The sequence below is a fragment of the Colias philodice genome, chromosome 9, assembly GCF_061535455.1.
Source record: "Colias philodice isolate Cphi_HAF_F1 chromosome 9, ilColPhil1 Martin Lab GWU primary, whole genome shotgun sequence".
In the NCBI taxonomy this organism is placed as follows: domain Eukaryota; kingdom Metazoa; phylum Arthropoda; class Insecta; order Lepidoptera; family Pieridae; genus Colias; species Colias philodice.
Genome location: NC_143094.1, coordinates 3,584,630 through 3,604,717, shown reverse-complemented (window position 1 = coordinate 3,604,717; position 20,088 = coordinate 3,584,630). Strand labels below are relative to the sequence as shown.

General features: G+C 37.0%; 1 protein-coding gene across 1 annotated transcript; it reads left to right on the top strand.

The window, feature by feature from the left end:
• Window positions 1-8,226: 8,226 nt before the first annotated feature.
• On the top strand, window positions 8,227-19,833 carry LOC149485726 (15-hydroxyprostaglandin dehydrogenase [NAD(+)]-like). The gene is made up of 6 exons (XM_089698995.1): window positions 8,227-8,362; window positions 8,723-8,959; window positions 13,073-13,246; window positions 13,504-13,655; window positions 14,081-14,228; window positions 19,591-19,833. Exons 1-6 carry the CDS (start codon window positions 8,267-8,269, stop codon window positions 19,618-19,620), a joined length of 837 nt encoding a protein of 278 aa, XP_089555121.1. The 5' UTR covers window positions 8,227-8,266; the 3' UTR covers window positions 19,621-19,833.
• The last annotated feature ends 255 nt before the right edge of the window (window positions 19,834-20,088 follow it).

Sequence of the window (20,088 nt, the reverse complement as noted above, 5' to 3'; positions counted from 1 at the left end):
GTCGCTCTGCCAGGAGCTTGAGGGTATGGTCGGAAAGTTTTTGTGATTGATTCTTACGGGGAATCTTGCAGTGATGCAACCCTACCGTACGAATCGTTTCGATAAGCCTGTTGTTCAGATCGTCCACAGACACGTCATCGCCTAGGCAAGCGAAGCGATTTTGGAGCTCGAGTTGAAAGCTTTCGGGGTTCTGAATCTGAGTGCGGAACGGTCGAAGAGTTGACTTCATCAATCGAGACCTTTCGAGTTTTACATCTATATTCAATGTGCCTCTTACCATACGGTGATCGCTGCCGGTTTTCACCCTGTTGATCACAGAAACATCATTGAATATATGTCTCTTTGTTGTCATGATAAAGTCAATCTCATTCCTCGTTTTACCGTCGGGGCTTATCCAGGTCCACTTCCTATGCGGAGATTTCTGGAAAAAAGAATTCATCATAAAGAGTCCTTCTCTTTCCAGAAACTCAGCGAGCCTCTGGCCCCTCGGGTTGCGCTGCCCAAATCCAAATTGCCCCACTCTCAACTCATCATCGCCTCTTTTGCCCAGTTTCGCGTTGAAATCCCCCATCACAACATTAAAATGTGTTTTCGAGGTGTGTATGGCTCTACTGATGTCCTCATACATTACCTCCACATCTTCATCGGAGTGTGTCGAGGTCGGTGCGTAGACCTGAATGACCTTCAAAGAATATCTATCTGATATTTTGAGGATCAGGTACGCTACCCTGCTCGACACACTTTCGATGGCTATGATGTTGTTGATGAGGGGTCTGCGAACGATAAACCCTATTCCACCTTGGGCTTTTTGGTCGCCCTCCCGGTAGAAGAATAAATTACCAGACGTTAGGGTTACCGTGTCCTCCCCCTCTCTTCGGACTTCTGATAACCCTATAACATCCCATCGTAATTTACTCAATTCTTCTTCCAGCTCAACAATCTTTTCATCCGTCCTCAATGTGCGTGCGTTGTATGTTACCAGGGCCAGGGGTCGTCGGGAGTGGTAGCCGGATCGCATCCGGTGATTCTTAGCACCCCCCGCCCCGCCGTTACCATGGCCGCTACCGTAGCCAGGAATAGCGGGGCTGCCGGGTACTAGGGGCCTGGTTGTGGTCGTACTTTTCATGTTGTTTTGAGTCTACGGGGGGAAAAGTGCCAATACTCGCCACGCTTGGCAGGCGGGTTGGCGAGCGCAGTTGATGGTGAGGGAGATCATGCATAACGCTGCTGCCCGTTTGCATGTAGTATAAACCCTTAGTCGTCTTTTACGACACCCACGGGTAGAGATGGGGTGGTGCTATTCTAGGCCGGCACCACACGGCGCCTAAAATAAATATCCCACCAAAACATTTTCATGTAAAATGTTTCCAAGACTCGACTGTGGCTTGCACTCTGAAAAAGCGCCGTCACTTTCCTTCATTGGAAATAATACTGCTTTATGACATCATAATATGGTAAATCCAGGTTCTCATGTAGAACCAAGCATCTAACATTTTAACCGCATTTCCATCTGCAAGAAAACTTCCGCAAGAAATGTCCGACAGTCTGTCTGACAGCAGCTTGCAAGTCTTAGAGCGTATACGCACTATGCGGGTAGCCGCATTGCGGGTAGCCGTCCGGCTGACCGCAAGCACAATTATGTACGTAATATTCATTTCTATGCGCACTGCGATGCGGCTACCGCAGATCGCACAGTGCGCATAGAAATGAATATTACGTACATAATTGTGCTTGCGGTCAGCCGGACGGCTACCCGCAATGCGGCTACCCGCATAGTGCGTATACGCTCTAAGGCCGCGTTTCCTGCAAATAACTCTAGCTTCACGACTTAACTCTACAAGCCTTAACTATTAACAAACTATATAGTATATAGCTAAGTTAAAAAACATAACCCGAAATGGCCAAGTCTCATATTTTAAATATGGTATTCCGTATTGTAATACAAAAAAACTACAGAATTGATTTTGATTAAACTTGCACTGATCGATAAGTTGCATACCCTAAATTACTTCCATTCGACGTTTAGTTTTTGAGTTATACGTACCTAGATACACACATAGAAACAAAGATACACTAGAAAACGTGTTTAGAAGCTGTTATAAAACGAAACTATTCATGCAATAAAAAAGGGCGTAATTTTAACACATTTTACTCGGTTCAATTTCCCAGGTAAGCAAATTTTCGTAAATATATGAAAGGAGTGTTCACTTTTTTCAGATAATTGCATTTTTTATATATCAAGAATAGTTTCCATCAGAAAATTAAAAGGAATTCCCGTACTACTTTACGGTCCGTAATCTCATTGGCCAAGCGTGGGTTGGTCATTACTCACATTGTTTTCCATCACTAGCCAAAGGTGAATTGGATAAAGTCCAGATAAATCTATAATACTGCAGATATAAACATAATTATATAAACATATATACATATACCTATTGTTAATGATGTTTTAAGTTTAACAGTTAAACCAAATAGAAATCTAGCAATATAGCAATATCTATCTTTATTATAAGCTACTAGATTTCCGCCCGCGGCTTCGCCCGCATTTTCAAAGGAAAACCCGCATAGTTCCCGTTCCCGTGGGATTTCCGGGATAAAACCTATCCTATGTGTTAATCCAAGTTACCCTTTATATGTGTGCTAAATTTCATTGTAATCGGTTCAGTAGTTTTTACGTGAAAGAGTAACAAACATCCATACATCCATACAAACTTTCGCCTTTATAATAGTACTAGCAATGCCCTGCGGTTTCACCCGCATAGATAGCGATATCGTTACAGTAAAAGTCTACTATAGGTCGGACTATAGGTTTAATTTTTAATCACATGAAAATCACCTTTACCCCGTCCCGCACTACGGCCTTTTTTTTATTTGTTTTAGTGGGGAAATCTTTCATAGATACCCACGGCCTCCGGGGGAGGGGCCGTGGGTTATGTCGGATTCCTACCGACCAAAACCCCACTGTGTTCCGTCAAGACGCATATTGGTAGAATTCCTCCGTGACCCCCGCACTACGGCCTGCTCGAACAGTATACCTACTATTTTCTGTAGATTGACACTTTTAAAAATTCGTTATATCTTTTGAATGGAATATCCAATTCATTTCATTTAAAAAGTATTTTGCTGGTATTGAAACAGTCTATAATAAAACATCATTTAATGGGATAAGGATTAATATATGTGTATGGATAACATGGTTTGATTACTGTCGGCACTTCTATTTACTTTGAAAACGTAAAAAAGTTGTTGTAGTAACATAACTACTGAAGATGGACATATGGTATCGCGGACTTTCTTGTAGATATTGATCCATTCTATAATACCGTAGAACATTTTTTTGTTCTATCTTCAATAGATTCCGCAGCGCACGCGATGACAGAAGTTTTATTGAGGATTTTTTTACACCTTGGGTTACATTATTGCATTTTTGGTAAGGATCTCTAATTTTTTTGAAAATGCAATATAGCCTATGTTGCTCAGTAAAGATGCAGCTTTCTAATGGTGAAAGAATTTTTGAAATCGGTCCAGTAGTTTTTGCGTGAAAACCATACATACATACATACATACATACTTACAAACTTTTCCTCTTTATAATATTAGTATAGATTAAGATTAAGATTTATTTACTCACAATAATAGGTATGAGTCGGTTACATACAAATAAAGCTAATAAAAATGGTTCCAAATGCGTTGTGGGCCTGTGCCCATCCTGTGCCACATCACAAAAATCGTGTTATGGCTCTTATGAAAACGCATTGTGAAAAATAAGAAGTGCCATGACTCGTTTTAAACATTACCTATTATTTTATTTTGTATTTTCTTTTTTCTGTTCGCGTTTTTTCTTTACAATGTGTAGGTAATTCATTTTTACATGAATTATTGAAACTAGCGTAATTATTATAATCTTTCGAGATTTACCGTGCGTCAGCGCCGTCGACGAGGTAGGTACAGAGTTTTGACTTTTGATAATATTGATAAATTGGCATTTAATTCAACTTTCTCCACTTTCATCCATGGAAAAAAGTCTTTAACAGAACCTCCTGACTCTGCTGATGCATGTATGTTACATTCTGCATCTGCAGAGTCAGAAGGTACTTGGTCCATCAACTCATCATGTCCACTACCTTCATCAAACTGGATAACGTCTAGTTCCTCAGAGTCTTTCTTCTTCACTATCATCCTTATTTTTCTTCGATTGTTTGTTTCTCTTAATAAAGTTAATAACGTTGAAAGAAGAAATAGAAATATAATGATGAAATAAAGTTGTCCTAGGGACTTGGAAATCCTGTGCCGCTTTCAAATACCCCATTTTCTTTTCCCGGGCGAATTTTATAGATTGTGCCGTTTTTTCTTCATCCCAGATTTTTCGTTAGGTTGATTGTAAACTGGACATTCTAAAAACAAACATTACACACAGTTTAAAAAAAAATTATAGCAAGTTTATAGTATTCCATAATTAGACACCGACGACTGTCCATATTTGGATTTTTATACTCATTCAAACTCTTCTAAATATTTTTTCAATTCACAATATTTTAAAGACAAAAGATCACAAAATGGTGAAATAAACATAATACCGATATACTAAATAGTATAACACTTATGTAAACAAACATTATAGCCGGTAAATACTCATTTATTACTTACCTTAAAAAAATTCTGCATGGCAACAAAACAAAACACGGCTGCCATACGTAAACCGTTCACGCAACTAACTCGATGGTGTTAGTGCGATAATTAGTACACCAAATGAAACAGAAGATGGTCGAATGTTGCGATTCATACTTATAGTCTTAGAGAAATGAAGGAATTCCATATTAGGATACTATTCCATATTTGGTGACTTTCCTCTACCATTAAAATTTAAAACAGGTCTAATTCTACGCCATAGGTAACTCTTTTTATTTGTTAATTAGGTACTGTGTTATTTAATCTAAGTATGGTATATTAAGAAGAGCTGGAACGTCAACACATTTACACATTGCACATGTTAGGCCGGGAGATACTGACACAAAATTTCGGGTCTTTTGTAACAGGATGGCGGTCTAGAGGGGTCTTAGTACGCAATGACAAAAAGAAAAATGATGGTCAGAACGCTGGTACCGGCGGACTAGTCGCGTGGGCGTTAGTCACACTCGTCGGATAAATAGCGAAAGTCCAACGATTTGTAACACAAAAATTTTAGAATTTACCGATAGCCCTTAAAAAAGATGTAGGCGGTAGTGTCATGCCATACTTTGACGATGTGACTTACAGTCCGCCATACCGACGTGAATGCGTTGATTTAAAAAAAACAATTCAACCATTTGTACCGGGCTAACTTTTGCACAGGTAACCATCGTCGTGCAGCCATTTACTAAAATCGCCATGCCATACTTTTCGGACGATTCCAAATGGTCGCCATACCGCGGATAATCTGCAAATTTTTGAATTTTTTTTCTCGCCAAACGATTTGTACCACCCTACATTTTTTTTTCAACAACTCCTGAATGATTATAAATAGAAGTGTGATAATGCCTGTGGGAGGTGACGAATGTGTATAAGATTTTTTTCTTATTGTAAGATTTTATTCGTAGTTTGAACGATTTGTAGCAGTATGGCACTAATTTTTCCCTCTATTAAAAGTGTGGCAAATATAATAATGGTCACGTTGCATCATATGAAAAAAATGCCGTACTGGTACAAATCGCCAATTCTTTTCATTTTTTTTATGTCTTGGCTTAAGTCTTACAATCATCCGCCCCATGTTTGCATTCTGCGATATTTTTTTCAAGGTAGAATTGTATACAAACAAACAGAATACTGTAAAAATTATTTTACGTATTGTACAGTGGTATTTTTGAAACGTGACGAATAAATTAATTTTTCAAGTATGGCAGCACTTTTTCCCCCTACTAGAAGTATGGCAAATATAATAATGGTCACATTTTATCAAATACTCTCCAAAAATCCAAATGCAATACTGGTACAAATTGTTTGGCGAAAAAAATTTTTTTTTTTTTGCAGATTTTCGGCGGTATGGTGGCCATTTGGAATCGTCCGAAAAGTATGGCATGGCGATTTTCGTAAATGTCTGCACGATGATGATTACCTGTGCAAAAGTTAGCCTGGTACAAATGGTTGAATTGTTTTTTTTTAAATCAACGCATCGTGTCGGTATGGGGGGCTGTAAGTTACACCGGAAAAGTATGGCATGACACTACCGCCTACATCTTTTTTATGGGCTATCGGTAAATTCTAAAATTTTTGTGTTACAAATCGTTTGACTTCGCTATTTATCCGACGAGTTCGACTAACGCCCACGCGACTAGTCCGCCGGTACCAGCGTTCTGACCATCATTTTTCTTTTAGTCATTGCGTAATAAGACCTCTGTAGAACCGCCATTCTGTTACAAATGACCCGAAATTTTGTGTCAGTATCTCCCGGCCTATGTATGTGTCATATTTTGCAATTGTTTATAAATACAGGGTGATGTAATTGGTGTAGTACGAATATCTAAAAATCTATGAAGAATTTTGTGATACAGTAAATGAAAGAATTATAGACTATTTTACAGTATTTAATAAAATCATTTAATTTTTTGTTCATTTTCATTAGAAATGTCAATTTTTCTCACCAAGGTGGAAATTTGGATGATAAGGATCTTGTTAGAAAAATATAAATTTTGACTAAAATCGGCATTTTTTTTTTTCAAAAATCAAATTAATAATTAATAATCAGAGTTATCACATTATTAAAAAAATAAGCCAAACTATACACCATTTTTACCTACTTGATGCAATCCTCAAAGATCATGGACATAGTGTATTGTGCCTTCCACCATATACCATCCAGAACTCAACCCAATAGAGTTACTATGGGGCATAATTAAAGGGAAAGTAGCATCACAAAATGTGAACTTTAACTTGAAAACTGTGGAAGAATTATTTAGAAAGGAAGCAAATGCTATTAGTCTGGATATGTTTAGTGACGTTTGGAGAAAGACGCGAGAACATGAGGAAAAATATATTCAAGTAGAACCAAAAGTAGATAATTACACTGACTCATTTATAATAACATTAAGAAATTCCGACGGCGAGTTCTTCGAGCGATGAAAGTTTCAGTGAAGTAGAAGATTACGATTATGATTAAATAGATTATTCTTCTTCTCTATAGATACTGCTTTCTGAATTGGTGGTAAATGTTAAAACTGTTAAACTGTTATGACGATTCAAAAGTGCTTCTAGAAGAAGTCTAATTGTATAAATGTTTGAGTTTGAGTTTAAAACCAATAGTGTGAAAATTATACAATAAACATGTAACACTGTATATTTGTTAGCGCGTATTGGTAGGTATTACGTACTTACTACAAATATAATATTTCTTAGATATCTTTACTCGACCAAAGTCAGGACAAGACTGCTCCGCAACTGCAGAAGACGCCCGTTATTTAAATCATTATCAAAACAACCATTCGTGTGTTAGACCGGGGTCGATAATTTTTGAAACAAAAAAAAATAGTAGTAGGATGAAACCTATTAGAAAAGGAGGGGAATGTGATAAAAATTAAAGGAAAAATAAATTACTGACAATCCGATTATCACACTGTTTGTATGCATTTTCTGAGTAAATTTACTATGGTAATGTATATTATATTTTAGACCATTAGAAAGTGAGCGCACGTGTTATTTGTATTGTTTTTATGACCTGAAATTTAATTATTATTTGATAATTGAATAATTATTAATACTTTTATCCAATTGATTATTATTAGAATAAATAATTAACTTCATCAATTGATTTACTTTTAAATTATAATTTTACAGGTAAATTATGAGAGCTTTCATAATTATATTTGCATATATTTATCTACAACGCACCCATTTTACAATTCAAGTCTAAAATGAAACTAGAGTCGCATTTATTTTTGAACATACTGTAAGTGAAATTGCATAAGTGTGAGTACTGTGAACATGCCAGCTTTCCTTAATTGACCGATACTTACACTGACTGGTTGTTTTGGAATAAACATTTATAGATACACTTGAATACGTAAAAATTGAGGTAAAAGTCGCCTATTTATATTATGTACCTACCTAATGATTTGATACTATCTTGTTTCTTTACCTGTATTATTTTTACTCGTTCATAAAAATAACTTATCACAAGCCTATCCTTATCTCGACCATTAGATTAATTATTATAAAACATATATATTACATTTATGTATAACAAAGTGCGTTACTTCTTCATAGAACGGTTGGCTGAGTTGTTTGTTTCCTCACAATGACGAATTTGAAAGATAAAGTTGTTTTAATTACGGGAGCAGCCATAGGAATAGGTGCCGTTTCTGTAAAATTGTTTCTAGAAGAAGGCGTGAAGGTGATAATATTCGATTTTTGTTTATTCTATTTTTTAAGTCGATAATATAATTGAGCTCAATATAAATATAAAACTATTTGTTAGTGAAACTCATTTAATCGATAATTTCTACCATTAGACTTGAGTAGTTTCTAGAGTAGTTACTAGTTAGATAGGACCAAAATATTTTAATAGGGTTTCTTATAAAATATAAATGCGTCGAGCCTTCGACGGCTAAAAAAAATTTGCTGATTATTTGAATGTTGAAATTCATTTGATCTCTTAGTTTAGACCACATTAGACTTTAGAACAATTTATAATATTACGCACGTATAAAATATAATTACTACATAATTAGAAAGTCATTAAAATACCTTACAGCATATTGCAATAACAGACATCGATGTAAATGCTGGAAAACAACTGGAAGAAGAGCTAAATTCTAAATACCCTGGTCGGGTCTCGTTCATCAAATGTGACGTCACCAGTGATGAAGAACTTTTTGCTGCATACGATCAAGTTCTGAAACAATTCGGTTACATCGACCTTGTTATTAACAATGCGGGTGTGATGAACGATAGTCCTAAGGTGTATAAGAAGTCTATTGAAGTGAATGTAGTAAGTAATTTATTCTTATTTATTTGAACTACCAGTAGGCTCACATAAATTATATACCTCTGTGTATATGGTGTGTTATTCGTTCTGTAACGAGAATCAGGATTGCTATTATAGAAATAAGAATATGAAAGAAACGATACCCAATGAAGGTGAAGAACGAAATCTGGGAGCTAAATACCATTGATTATTTTTCCGACCCAAATATCGACCAATAGAATTGCACCATTCGACGTCACGTGGTACAACCTACATGGTACTGATAATTTTTTGAAAATTTTCTCTGGTCGTTGACGTCAAACTGACAGGTTGAATTCAATTGTGAAATTATTGGCCGACATTTAGGACGGAAAAATAATCTCCCGAATACCACACGAGCTTCAGAATTATCTGGCATTTCCCTCAAGGTTCCCTGCAAACATGAAACAAATAAAGTCGTCAAGTTTTTCAGGAAAAATCAACAACCAAAAACCTTGACTAAAAACTTGACTCCTTCATTTGTTTGCAACGAACCTATCGGAAAATACCCGATATGGTCCATTGAAAAGTTACATTTGGGGTCGCATTTTTTAGAGGACGCAATTTTATTTTTTTGATGTGTAGGGGGGGTCAGTGTGAAGCTATCACCAAGTTTGTGGGGTCGCCACCCTTGTCCCACGGCCGCCATCTTGAAAATAGCGATTGAAATGGTTTTTACGATATATCACTTAAACTATTTATCTGATAATAAAACAATGTTAACATTATTCGTTGCAAATTAAATTCTCTACAACTTAGGTTCAGTAACTTTTTGTCGTAGAACTATAAACAAAAAAGTTATAAGTGAAAATGTTCAGAAATTAGAGATGTTTATATTTTTCAATAAAACTTTTTTTTATAAGTTTACGAAGAAATTATATCAGACCATTTTTGTAGATTGTTTTTCGTAGAACAACTTTTATTTACAACATTTTTTCATTAAGTAAATAGCTAAGGTTTTACAACCATCCGAAGTGAGTACTATTTGAAGTACTCTTTACTATACAGAATACGATATATTATGTGTGTACTAATAATAATTTGTCACCAGTAATTATTTTATTTTTGTTATAATAATATTTTTAATAATTAATTTTACAATATTATTAATAATTAATTATTGAATCTTTTCCCCACAACCCAGGAGGTAGAGTCTGGAAGTGCGTTTTTTTTACGTCGAAAAGCAGGGCTGAAATGTTCTGCAGTGTGCTTCCATTGTTGTGGAGTCTGGGAAAAGAGCCAATAGCCAATTTATGTTGTGCCAATGTATAGTTACTACTGAAAAATAGTTCTCACTTCTGAGCGCCGTAAAACCTTAGCTATTGACGTAATGAAAAAATGTTGTATATAAAAGTTGTTCTACGAAAAACAATCTACAAAAATGGTCTGATATAATTTCTTCGTAAACTTATAAAAAAAAAGTTTTATTGAAAAATATAAACATCTCTAATTTCTGAACATTTTCACTTATAACTTTTTTATTTATAGTTCTACGACAAAAAGTTACTGAATCAAAGTTGTAGAGAATTTAATTTGCAACAAATAATGTTAAAATTGTTTTATTATCAGATAAATAGTTTAAGAGATATATCGTTAAAACCATTTCAACCGCTATTTTCAAGATGGCGGCCATGGGACAAGGGTGGCGACCCCACAAACTTGGTTTTAGCTTCACACTGACCCCCCCTACACATCAAAAAAATAAAATTGCGTCCTCTAAAAAACTCAAGGTCAGGCCTAAAAAATGTAACATTTCAATGGATCAATAATTTTGAAGCTCTTGTGGTATTATAAGTGAAAAATAGAGCAGGCTCCAAGGAGATGTTCGTTTGCAAAAATAGCGGACCTAAATCTGACTTCTGATATATATTGTATGGATCCCAGACATCCTATAGACAGATGTTGCCAACCAGTTTTGTGGTCCCCCTCCCCTCACCCCGGTAATTAAATATGGCATACAAATAAAAAAATAAAAATTTCCAAAACATGCCGTGTGGGGTATCAAATGAAAGAGCTTATTGAGTAGATCACGAATATATAGAATACTATAACATTTCTTACACATTCTCTAAGATTTTTTAGAAAATTTACGAAAATGCTCCATTGTTGAGTTAACTTTAAACCATTAAAGATTGAAAACTCATGAATATATTTTTTAAATTATTATTTTAAATAATTAACAATAGTCCATTGTTTACGATTCAATAGTTTGTAATAAAATATAAGTGAGCTATATGTATGTGGTGGATTTGATGACCCCACAAAATGTTTTAAATTGCAAGGCGCAACTTTCACTGAAGTTACCGATTTGAAATCTATAGAGTCTGTCTAAAAAGTCAGTTTACATGGGTAATTTAAAGGGTAACTTTAAAACTCAACCTAGCAACACTGCAAATAATGTATAGTTTATACGTACAATCTAGATACTTTAGAATAAAAATATTTATATTAAAATTTGATAAAAATATTAAAAATGATAAGTGATTAAAAAAATAATTGAGGTAGGTATAGGATTACAGGAAAAGTCAACAAATAAAAAAACACTTCAGAGCATAATGTACATACATTTATGTATTAACTTTGACTTGCATAAACAAAACAAAGCAGAGTCAATGCATTTAGAAATTGAATTGAATTTATCAAAGTCATCCAAATTGATTTTCAAAGGGCGTCCATTTTTTGAACCACGACCTTTTCCAGGCGTGCGCCATACTCCGTTATTTACCTACGCTAGCCTCTTTTTTAATACGAGCCAAAGTCACTCTTGAAACACCTGAAAAATCATATTCTGTGTAAGGAAACAAATAAACAAACGATCACACCTTTGCACATTTTAGTACTTAATTACATATAAATTACAAGAAAAAAAAAATTAAATACAAGTATCAACTAGTGTTACATACCGGTCATGGCGGATACTCTTTCTGTAACTTTGTTTTTGTTCACCAAATCTCTTTGTTCTGCTTTTTCACGCTGACAAAACTTAATAACCTTGTAAATTATCTCCCTCGCACTACTGCTCAAGGTTTTGGCATTTTATACGAATATTAAACAGGAAAATCTAAATAAAATTGAGAAAAGCTAGGTTATAATTTACAATTTTGACAGCACCTGCAGGGTTACCAGTATAAGTTTTTAAATTTCTACTTAAATTACCTATGTAAACTGACTTTTTAGACAGACTCTAATCACACAGAGGCTGATTCAAGAATGTTCTGCCATATTGCAGAGATAATTATTCTAAGCCCTGACACCGATATTTTTGTATTAGGCCTTTATTTCTGGCATAAACTTGAAAATATACTCGGCATCTTTGAATGCTCCCCCCACTCCCCCATGCAACTATTTCACTGTACGAACTATTTAATCGTAAACAATAGACTATTGTTAATTATTTAAAATAATAATTTAAAAAATATATTCATGAGTTTTCAATCAATAGTGGTTTAAAGTTAACCCAAAAATGGAGCATTTTCGTAAATTTTCAAAAAAATCTTAGAGAAAATGTAAGAAATGTTATAGTATGCTATATATTCGTGATCTACTCAATAAGCTCTTTCATTTGATACCCCACACGGCATGTTTTGGAAATTTTTATTTTGATCTTTGTATGCCATATTTAATAACCGGGGTGGGGAGAGGGGGACCACAAAACTGGTTGGCAACATCTGTCTATAGGATGTCTGGGATCTATACAATACATATCAGAAGTCAGATTTAGGTCCGCTATTTTTGCAAACGAAACTCCACTGAGAGTCCGGTCTAAAAATAACAAAATCAAAACCAAATTGTATCAGTTCTGAATTCTAATTCTACACGAATTGATCTTTTTAAATTGTCCCGAAATTATCAATTATACATAACTACGGACAAGTGATAATAAAATTGAGTGATGAAATAATATATTATATTATCATCATTCGATAACATAATGTTAGTACGATTGATTTCGTAACTCGCAAAGCAGCTCGGAATGAAGGAAATAAAAAAAAAAATAAATAGTTCAGGACAATTTTCACACACGGCACGATCCGATCCCATAATATCCAACCAAACCAAACAGTCAGTAGAAATACTAATAAACATCTCTTTTTTCAGACAGCTCTCGTAACAAGTACCTTAAAAGCGTGGGAGTTAATGCGTAAAGACAAGTCTGGTCGAGGTGGAACTATTGTCAACATATCTTCTATAGCGGGGCTAGTCCAGGGTCCCCATATGCCCATATATCAAGGCACTAAAAGCGCAGTATTGCAGTTCAGTAATGGTATTGGGGTAAGGAGAATAGCATTATTTAGATTATTTGATATTGCATAACCCTAGTGTATGTGTACGGTCTAGTACAACTCTAGTATGTTCAGTTTTTGTAATAAGAATTTATTTTTCATTTTAGAAATGGAATTAATTTATCATTTGTAGTAATTATTTTAAACATGGTCGACATTGAAACCCGTAGATCAGTTTATAATAATAAATTTCCAAAACAAATAACACTGTGAGATCTCAAAATTTACATCATTTTATTTTTTCAGGCCGAAGAAAATTATGAAAAGACAGGCGTTAAAGTACTGACGGTGTGCTACGGAGCAACAAATACTAGTCTCATTTCTAAACAAAAGCTACATAGTTTTAGTGATTTATACCCTCACATTAGTGATATAGTGCAGCAAATTCCTATTCAAAGGTGCGTTATATACCTACTTATCTTCTTTTCTTTGAAAAACTTCTTATACGAATATTTACAATGGAAGTATGCTCGGTTCACATTTACCGGCATATTATATCTAGCAATGGTGCCCGAGTTGAGTGATCCTCAGTAATCAAATTTAAAAAATATGATCGAAAATAAAATTAATTAAAATAATATGCTGTCGTTCCCCAGACATCAATTATTATTACTTACTTTTCGTTTTATAGAATAGGTATATTACAAAACATTGTTATAATAATTATATGCTTACTGAACTTCTTACAATCAGTGACCACATTAGGTATAGCTGATTATGTTGTAATGGTTGTAAATAATGTAGGTATTAAATTAAAACTATCAAACATTAAAATGTATACATGTAGGTTACATCTGGGAATAAATTTCGTAATGTTTTACAGCGTGGAGTCGGCTGCTAAAGGCTTAATTGAAGCTTGCAAACGAGGCGAAAGTGCTAGTACTTGGCTCGTTATCAACGACAAAGAAGCCAAAGATATCACTCCTGCGGTGAAAAAGGCCTACTCTATACTCCTTGAATCAATATTATGTGTCTTTCTAAAACACACAGCGTTGGGATGAAGAAGCTGTCTATGAATCCCCTAAATCTATAGAAATAAGTTCTACCTTACCTCTTGTCTATGAATCTTTCACCTCACTAGCAAGGGCGCGTCCCTTTATCTACTTCCGCCTCTGACGCGCCGCCATCTTCCAAGCGCATAGCGTTTGTGAATTCCGAAGCGTCAACATCGCTTATATATCGAATCTCGATATTTCTTAGAAATCTATGGTAAAAGTGTTAAAATTTTCTGCAAATTCAGTTTCGAATAGCACACAGTGTTGTTTTTAAGTGTTATTTTGTGATTTATTTTGTGTTTAAAGTCGAAATGCTTTCCCATAACGAAACAACAAAAACCACGTTGTCTGAGGACGACTCAAAGACCGGTGTTTCGGATGAGAACCGGCATCCAAAGTGTAGTGGTGAGTCGACTTCCTCGTCCTCGGAGGACGAGAGGAGCGACAGCTCGTCTCCACGCAGGAAAAGAGCAAGAAAGGAAAAGTTCCGTAAGTACAATCAAACTGATACTTGCTCCGATCCACGCATAGAGTCCCTCATGCAACAGGTGGGATATATCTCGCAATACATGTCACATTTACCACAATACTTATGTGAATTAAGTAAGATGCAAGAGGTACCTAGTGACGTCGCTACGTCAACAGGTTTTCTATCATACCCAGGCACGGCAGCTACTGCGTCAAGGGCAGGGTTAAGTCAGTCTGGTGAGTTGACGTTAGGCGACCTGGATACCGAGTGTGACGCGGCGGTGGTCGTCCCTCTGGCCAACAAGGAGCTCCTACTGGAGTTAGAGCGTCTCCAGCACTTTGACCGTCCTACTTGGAAGGGGATTAGGTATAAGAAAGTGCTTAACTCTTGCTTAGCTTCCCCAGGCTTCACAGCCCTTAAAGTGAATGAGGAATTTTGCCACCTCAATAAGAGCAAAGATTTTTTAATGTCGACTGAGTTACTATTAGCAGGCTTATCAAATAATATCCTAGAACAGCGTCGCTTGCTTAAAGAAGGCTTACAAGACATTGTAAATTGGGCACAGGAGAATAAGTATAACTTAAACCCAGGTAACCTGTTTGAAAAGATAACCTCATTGTTTGGTCCTGATTCTCCATCCTATAAAAGGTCAGAGATGACCATGCAGCTAATTTGTGGCAAGAGGTCGGAGTGCATTGAGGTAAGACGAGAACGTATATTAAAAGAGCTAGGAAATGTCAACCTACGCTCTATACTTCATAATGTTCCTCCGAGTAAGGAATATTTATTTAGCAGAGAAGCCCTACAACCTATCATAGCTTCTCTGGGCGGAACCCAACAGTGGCTGAACACTCCCACCTATGCCAGAGAGAGGAGACAACAACAACAAAGAGCTGCACCTCAACACGGTAGACAGTCTCACCGCCCAATGAGGAACCAGCCTCAGAGAGGGGACAGGAGGCAAGTTGCCAAAGTTAAGAAGAACCGGCCCTTTCGTGGCGGCTTCCGCGCCAACCCAATGGTGCAGAAATGACAATTCGGAATTGTTCAGGGCGGGGTGTTTAAAGAGACATATAGAGAATTGGGTTCGTTTGAAGGCCAACCATTTCATTTTAAAAAACATTACCAACTCTCGAATTCCATTTACCAAGAAACCTCCCATGTGTCTGCCCAGCAGGCTAATCTTGAAGAGATGTTCTACAAGGGTGTCCCCCGCCATGACAGAGATGGTAGACCGGCTAAAGAAAATAGGGGCCCTAGAGAGGCCCAGAAAGATAGACGCCGGCTTTCACTCAAAGATGTTTCTGGTAAGGAAAGCAGATGGCTCAGCAAGGCCCGTCTTCGACCTGAGGCACTTAAACACCTACGTGTCTGCCAGACATTTCCAACTAATTTCACAAGTTACAGTAATGGAATTCTTACAATGCCAGGACTGGCTTGTGAAGATAGACCTCCATCAAGCTTATTTCCATTTGCCCATAGCAAATTCTCACCGCAGGTTTTTAAGAGTAATTTACAACGGGGAGATTCTACAATTAACGGCCCTCCCTTTTGGCCTATGTTCTGCCCCCCGGACTTTTGCAGCCATATCAAATTGGGTCGCGGAGACCCTGAGAGCTCGGGGTATTCGCCTTCTAGTATACTTGGACGATTACCTATTGGTCCACCAGAACCGAACCAAATTAACATCCCAGGTCTCGGAGACCGTGGGCATCCTAAAGAAACTTGGTTGGCACATCAATTTCAAAAAGTCAATCCTAGACCCAGTGCAGAGACTCGAATATTTGGGCCTAATGTGGGACACGAGACGGATGTCTGTGTCATTACCAGACGAGAAAGCTTTAAAGATAGAACATACAGTGGCGGCAATGGAAACAAGATCGTCCTGCACTCAAAGAGAGTTACAAGTGGTCCTAGGGATGATGAATTTTGCAAATTTAACGCTGAGAGGCGGCAGACTACACAGTCGCCGTCTCCAGATATTTCTCAGAAGTTTTGCACGGAGCAGACCCAGAGTGAGGAGAGCCTTGCCTCCCCTTGCGACACAAGACCTGATGTGGTGGAGGAGAAACATAGGCAAGAACGGCATATCCTTTATAAGGAAACAGGTAACACACTTCCTTACCACAGACGCAGCGGATGCGGGCTGGGGTGCACAGCTGAACAGCCTTTACCTGTCAGGGAGATGGACAGGCAAACAGAGAACTTGGCACTCGAATGTCAAGGAACTATATGCTGTGCTCGCTGCAATAAAAAGACTCCAAAGTACACTAAGAGGGGCCCACATACTAATACAGTCCGACAATCGGACTCTGGTCGCTCACATAAGGAACGAAGGAGGGACAAAGTCATTAGCCCTCTTATCACTAACATCCGAGGTGCTTTGTCTGGCCGAGAAGTTAGAATTAACTCTGTCGGCATCCTACCTCCCAGGCCGCCTCAATGGGATAGCGGATCGCCTTTCGAGAGGACAACCCTTACCAGAGTGGCATCTTCTACCCCATGCCACAGAATTGTTATTCCGGAAATGGGGAGTACCAGACATCGACCTGTTCGCCTCTCAAAGAAGCGCAGTAGTACCAAGGTATGTAAGCTTAGATGCAGGAGATTCCTGCGCAGAGTTCTGCGACGCCTTCAGGCAGCAGTGGAGCTGGCACCTGGCCTGGGTATTTCCGCCACCCAGTCTAATCCCACAGGTACTAGCACACCTCAACAGGGCACAGGGCAGGTACATTGTAATAGCCCCCCAGTGGGCTCAGTGTTATTGGCTTCCGGACCTGAGGTCGAGAGCACTCAGTCCACCATTTGTCATACAGAACCTACGGAGTTGCCTCATAGATCTATCAACGTCGTTGCCTCCCCCTCAGGTGGAGAACCTGAAACTGCTAGCTTGGGAGATTGGAGGTGGAGGAGACAAATAGCCCACTGGAGTACAAAAGAGAAGGATTTGCTAGTAGCTAGTTGGCGTCCCTCCACACTGGCAACTTACGGCCCTCCAATTAGGAGGTGGTTGGCTTGGTGCAGATCTAATAACAAGGACATCAGGGCACCTTCTGGTAATGACGTCGCTCAGTTCTTAGCAAGCCTACATTTGGAGCACAATCTGGCTTACAGTACAATTCTACTGCATAAGTCAGCGATATCAACCTTCTATGGTGCATCAGAGGAGAGAATCACCACCAATTTCTTTGTACAGCAAGTCCTAAGAGCTATTGCTATAGCTAAACCAAGACAAAGAAAAGAAGCAATCTGGGACATAGAGATTCTGGTTAACTGGCTTAGATCATCAGATGGTAATTCAACCCTGTTTGAGATATCAAGGCGAACAGCTTTAATCCTGTTATTAGCATCGGGCAGAAGAATCCATGATCTAACTCTTCTTAGGATCTCTAAGGACTGTTTTATCAGACGGGAAGATAAAATTATATTCTGGCCTGAGTTTGGATCCAAGACAGATACAGCAACACACCAACAGTCAGGTTGGTGTTTGTCAAGGCACCCAGATGTTTCCATATGCCCAGTGACCCACATAGAAAAGCTAATTCAGATCTCAGAAGATAGGCGTTCAGGCACAGAGATAGATAATTTATTTTTATCAGTAAAGGGTCAAGTTAAGCCCGCTACTCGGACCCTGATCTCAGGTTGGATAAGGTCAATATTGAAGTCAGTAGGCATAGCAGCCCCTCCCGGCAGTATCAGGTCAGCAGTGGCGTCAAAAGGTTGGTTAGAGGACCAACCCATTGAGGAGATCCTTCAGAGGGGCAATTGGAAGAGTATGCTGACTTTTAAGAAATTTTACTGCCGACCGGTAAAGCCAGCCAGGGACAGTGAGTCAGTTTTACTTTTTGATAACTTTAAACCCATCTAATAAATTAATTAAGTACTTATTATAATCAGTGTGATATTTAGTATTAATACTTAGGGCACAATTTTGCCAATGTTGATTGTTTTGTATCTCTTCCTTTACTATATTGTTTTAATTGATTAATAAGCAGAGCTTATTGAGTAGGATATCAAGCCTTAGAGGCTTTATTATTAAGAATTGACTGAGACTGATCTCTTTTATGTTCCTTTGAGGTATAATAATTGATTTATATTTCTTTATTTAATTTCTATTACTGTTGCACAATAAACCAAGACTGTTTTAGATGTTATATAAAAGCACTAAGCATATTGTATAGTCCATTTATTTAGTCAGTGTCATGACATTAATGTGTATTAAGTTGAAATGTTACCTAAAGATAACAATTTAAGTTTTAAGAAAAGAGTTTGTTAGTTTAGTTGTTAAGCAAGAAAAGATGTTCTTTTTCTTTTTTTTTTTTTGTGGGCAATAGCCTTTTATTATTGTTTTTTGAAATTTCTATAATATAGCTTTATTTGACAATACCTACAGCATTTTCATTTAGCATTTTTTTTTGAGAAATAAATTTTAGTTTGTAATACAACACTAAGTATTACAATGTCAACAGATAAGTTATATTTCAACATAGCGTTTGTAACTCTTTCTTCACCAGCAGATATCAAACACATCTTCATCCCAACGCTGTGTGTTTTAGAAAGACACATAATATTGATGTTTTGCATTAAAACAAAACATGTATTATGTGTCGAATAAAATACACAGCGTTGAGTTTTACTGCTTGCTGATGAAGATGCTATGCGCTTGGAAGATGGCGGCGCGTCAGAGGCGGAAGTAGATAAAGGGACGCGCCCTTGCTAGTGAGGTGAAAGATCCATAGACAAGAGGTAAGGTAGAACTTATTTCTATAGATTTAGGGGATTCATAGACAGCTTCTTCATCCCAACGCTGTGTGTTTTATTCGACACATAATACATGTTTTGTTTTAATGCAAAACATCAATATTGTAGATTAAAAGGTCTAATGTGATTGAGGATTAAAGTCACTATTTCAACGCATCGCCAGCTTTATTTGGCCCACGACATAACTTCATAACATTATTTTCTTTACCTACTTAAGCACCTTATTAAGCTATTTTCAAAAAATAAATAAATTACTTACATAGATGCTTGCTTTTATTAATAATTGGTTTAAATAATCTTGTCTCAAATATTTCAAGTTATTTCGCTAATAAAGTATTTTTCACTGCTGCACTCTTGCATGTTTTTTTTTAATGGGTAGCAATAAAACGAGTGACTGTAAATTACAGTTCTAAGTGTCAAAATTAATTAATTTGGGTTATAGAATTACTAAGTGAGCGACTGACTTCGAGTGACGAGAAATCAACAGAACAGCAACTTACAAACATTAATTTGAGTTACTTAAAATACAAAATGAGCAGCTTCATAATATTTGAGCGACCTAATATTTGTTTGAGTGTCAACGTTACGTCCTGCATTTTTTTCAAT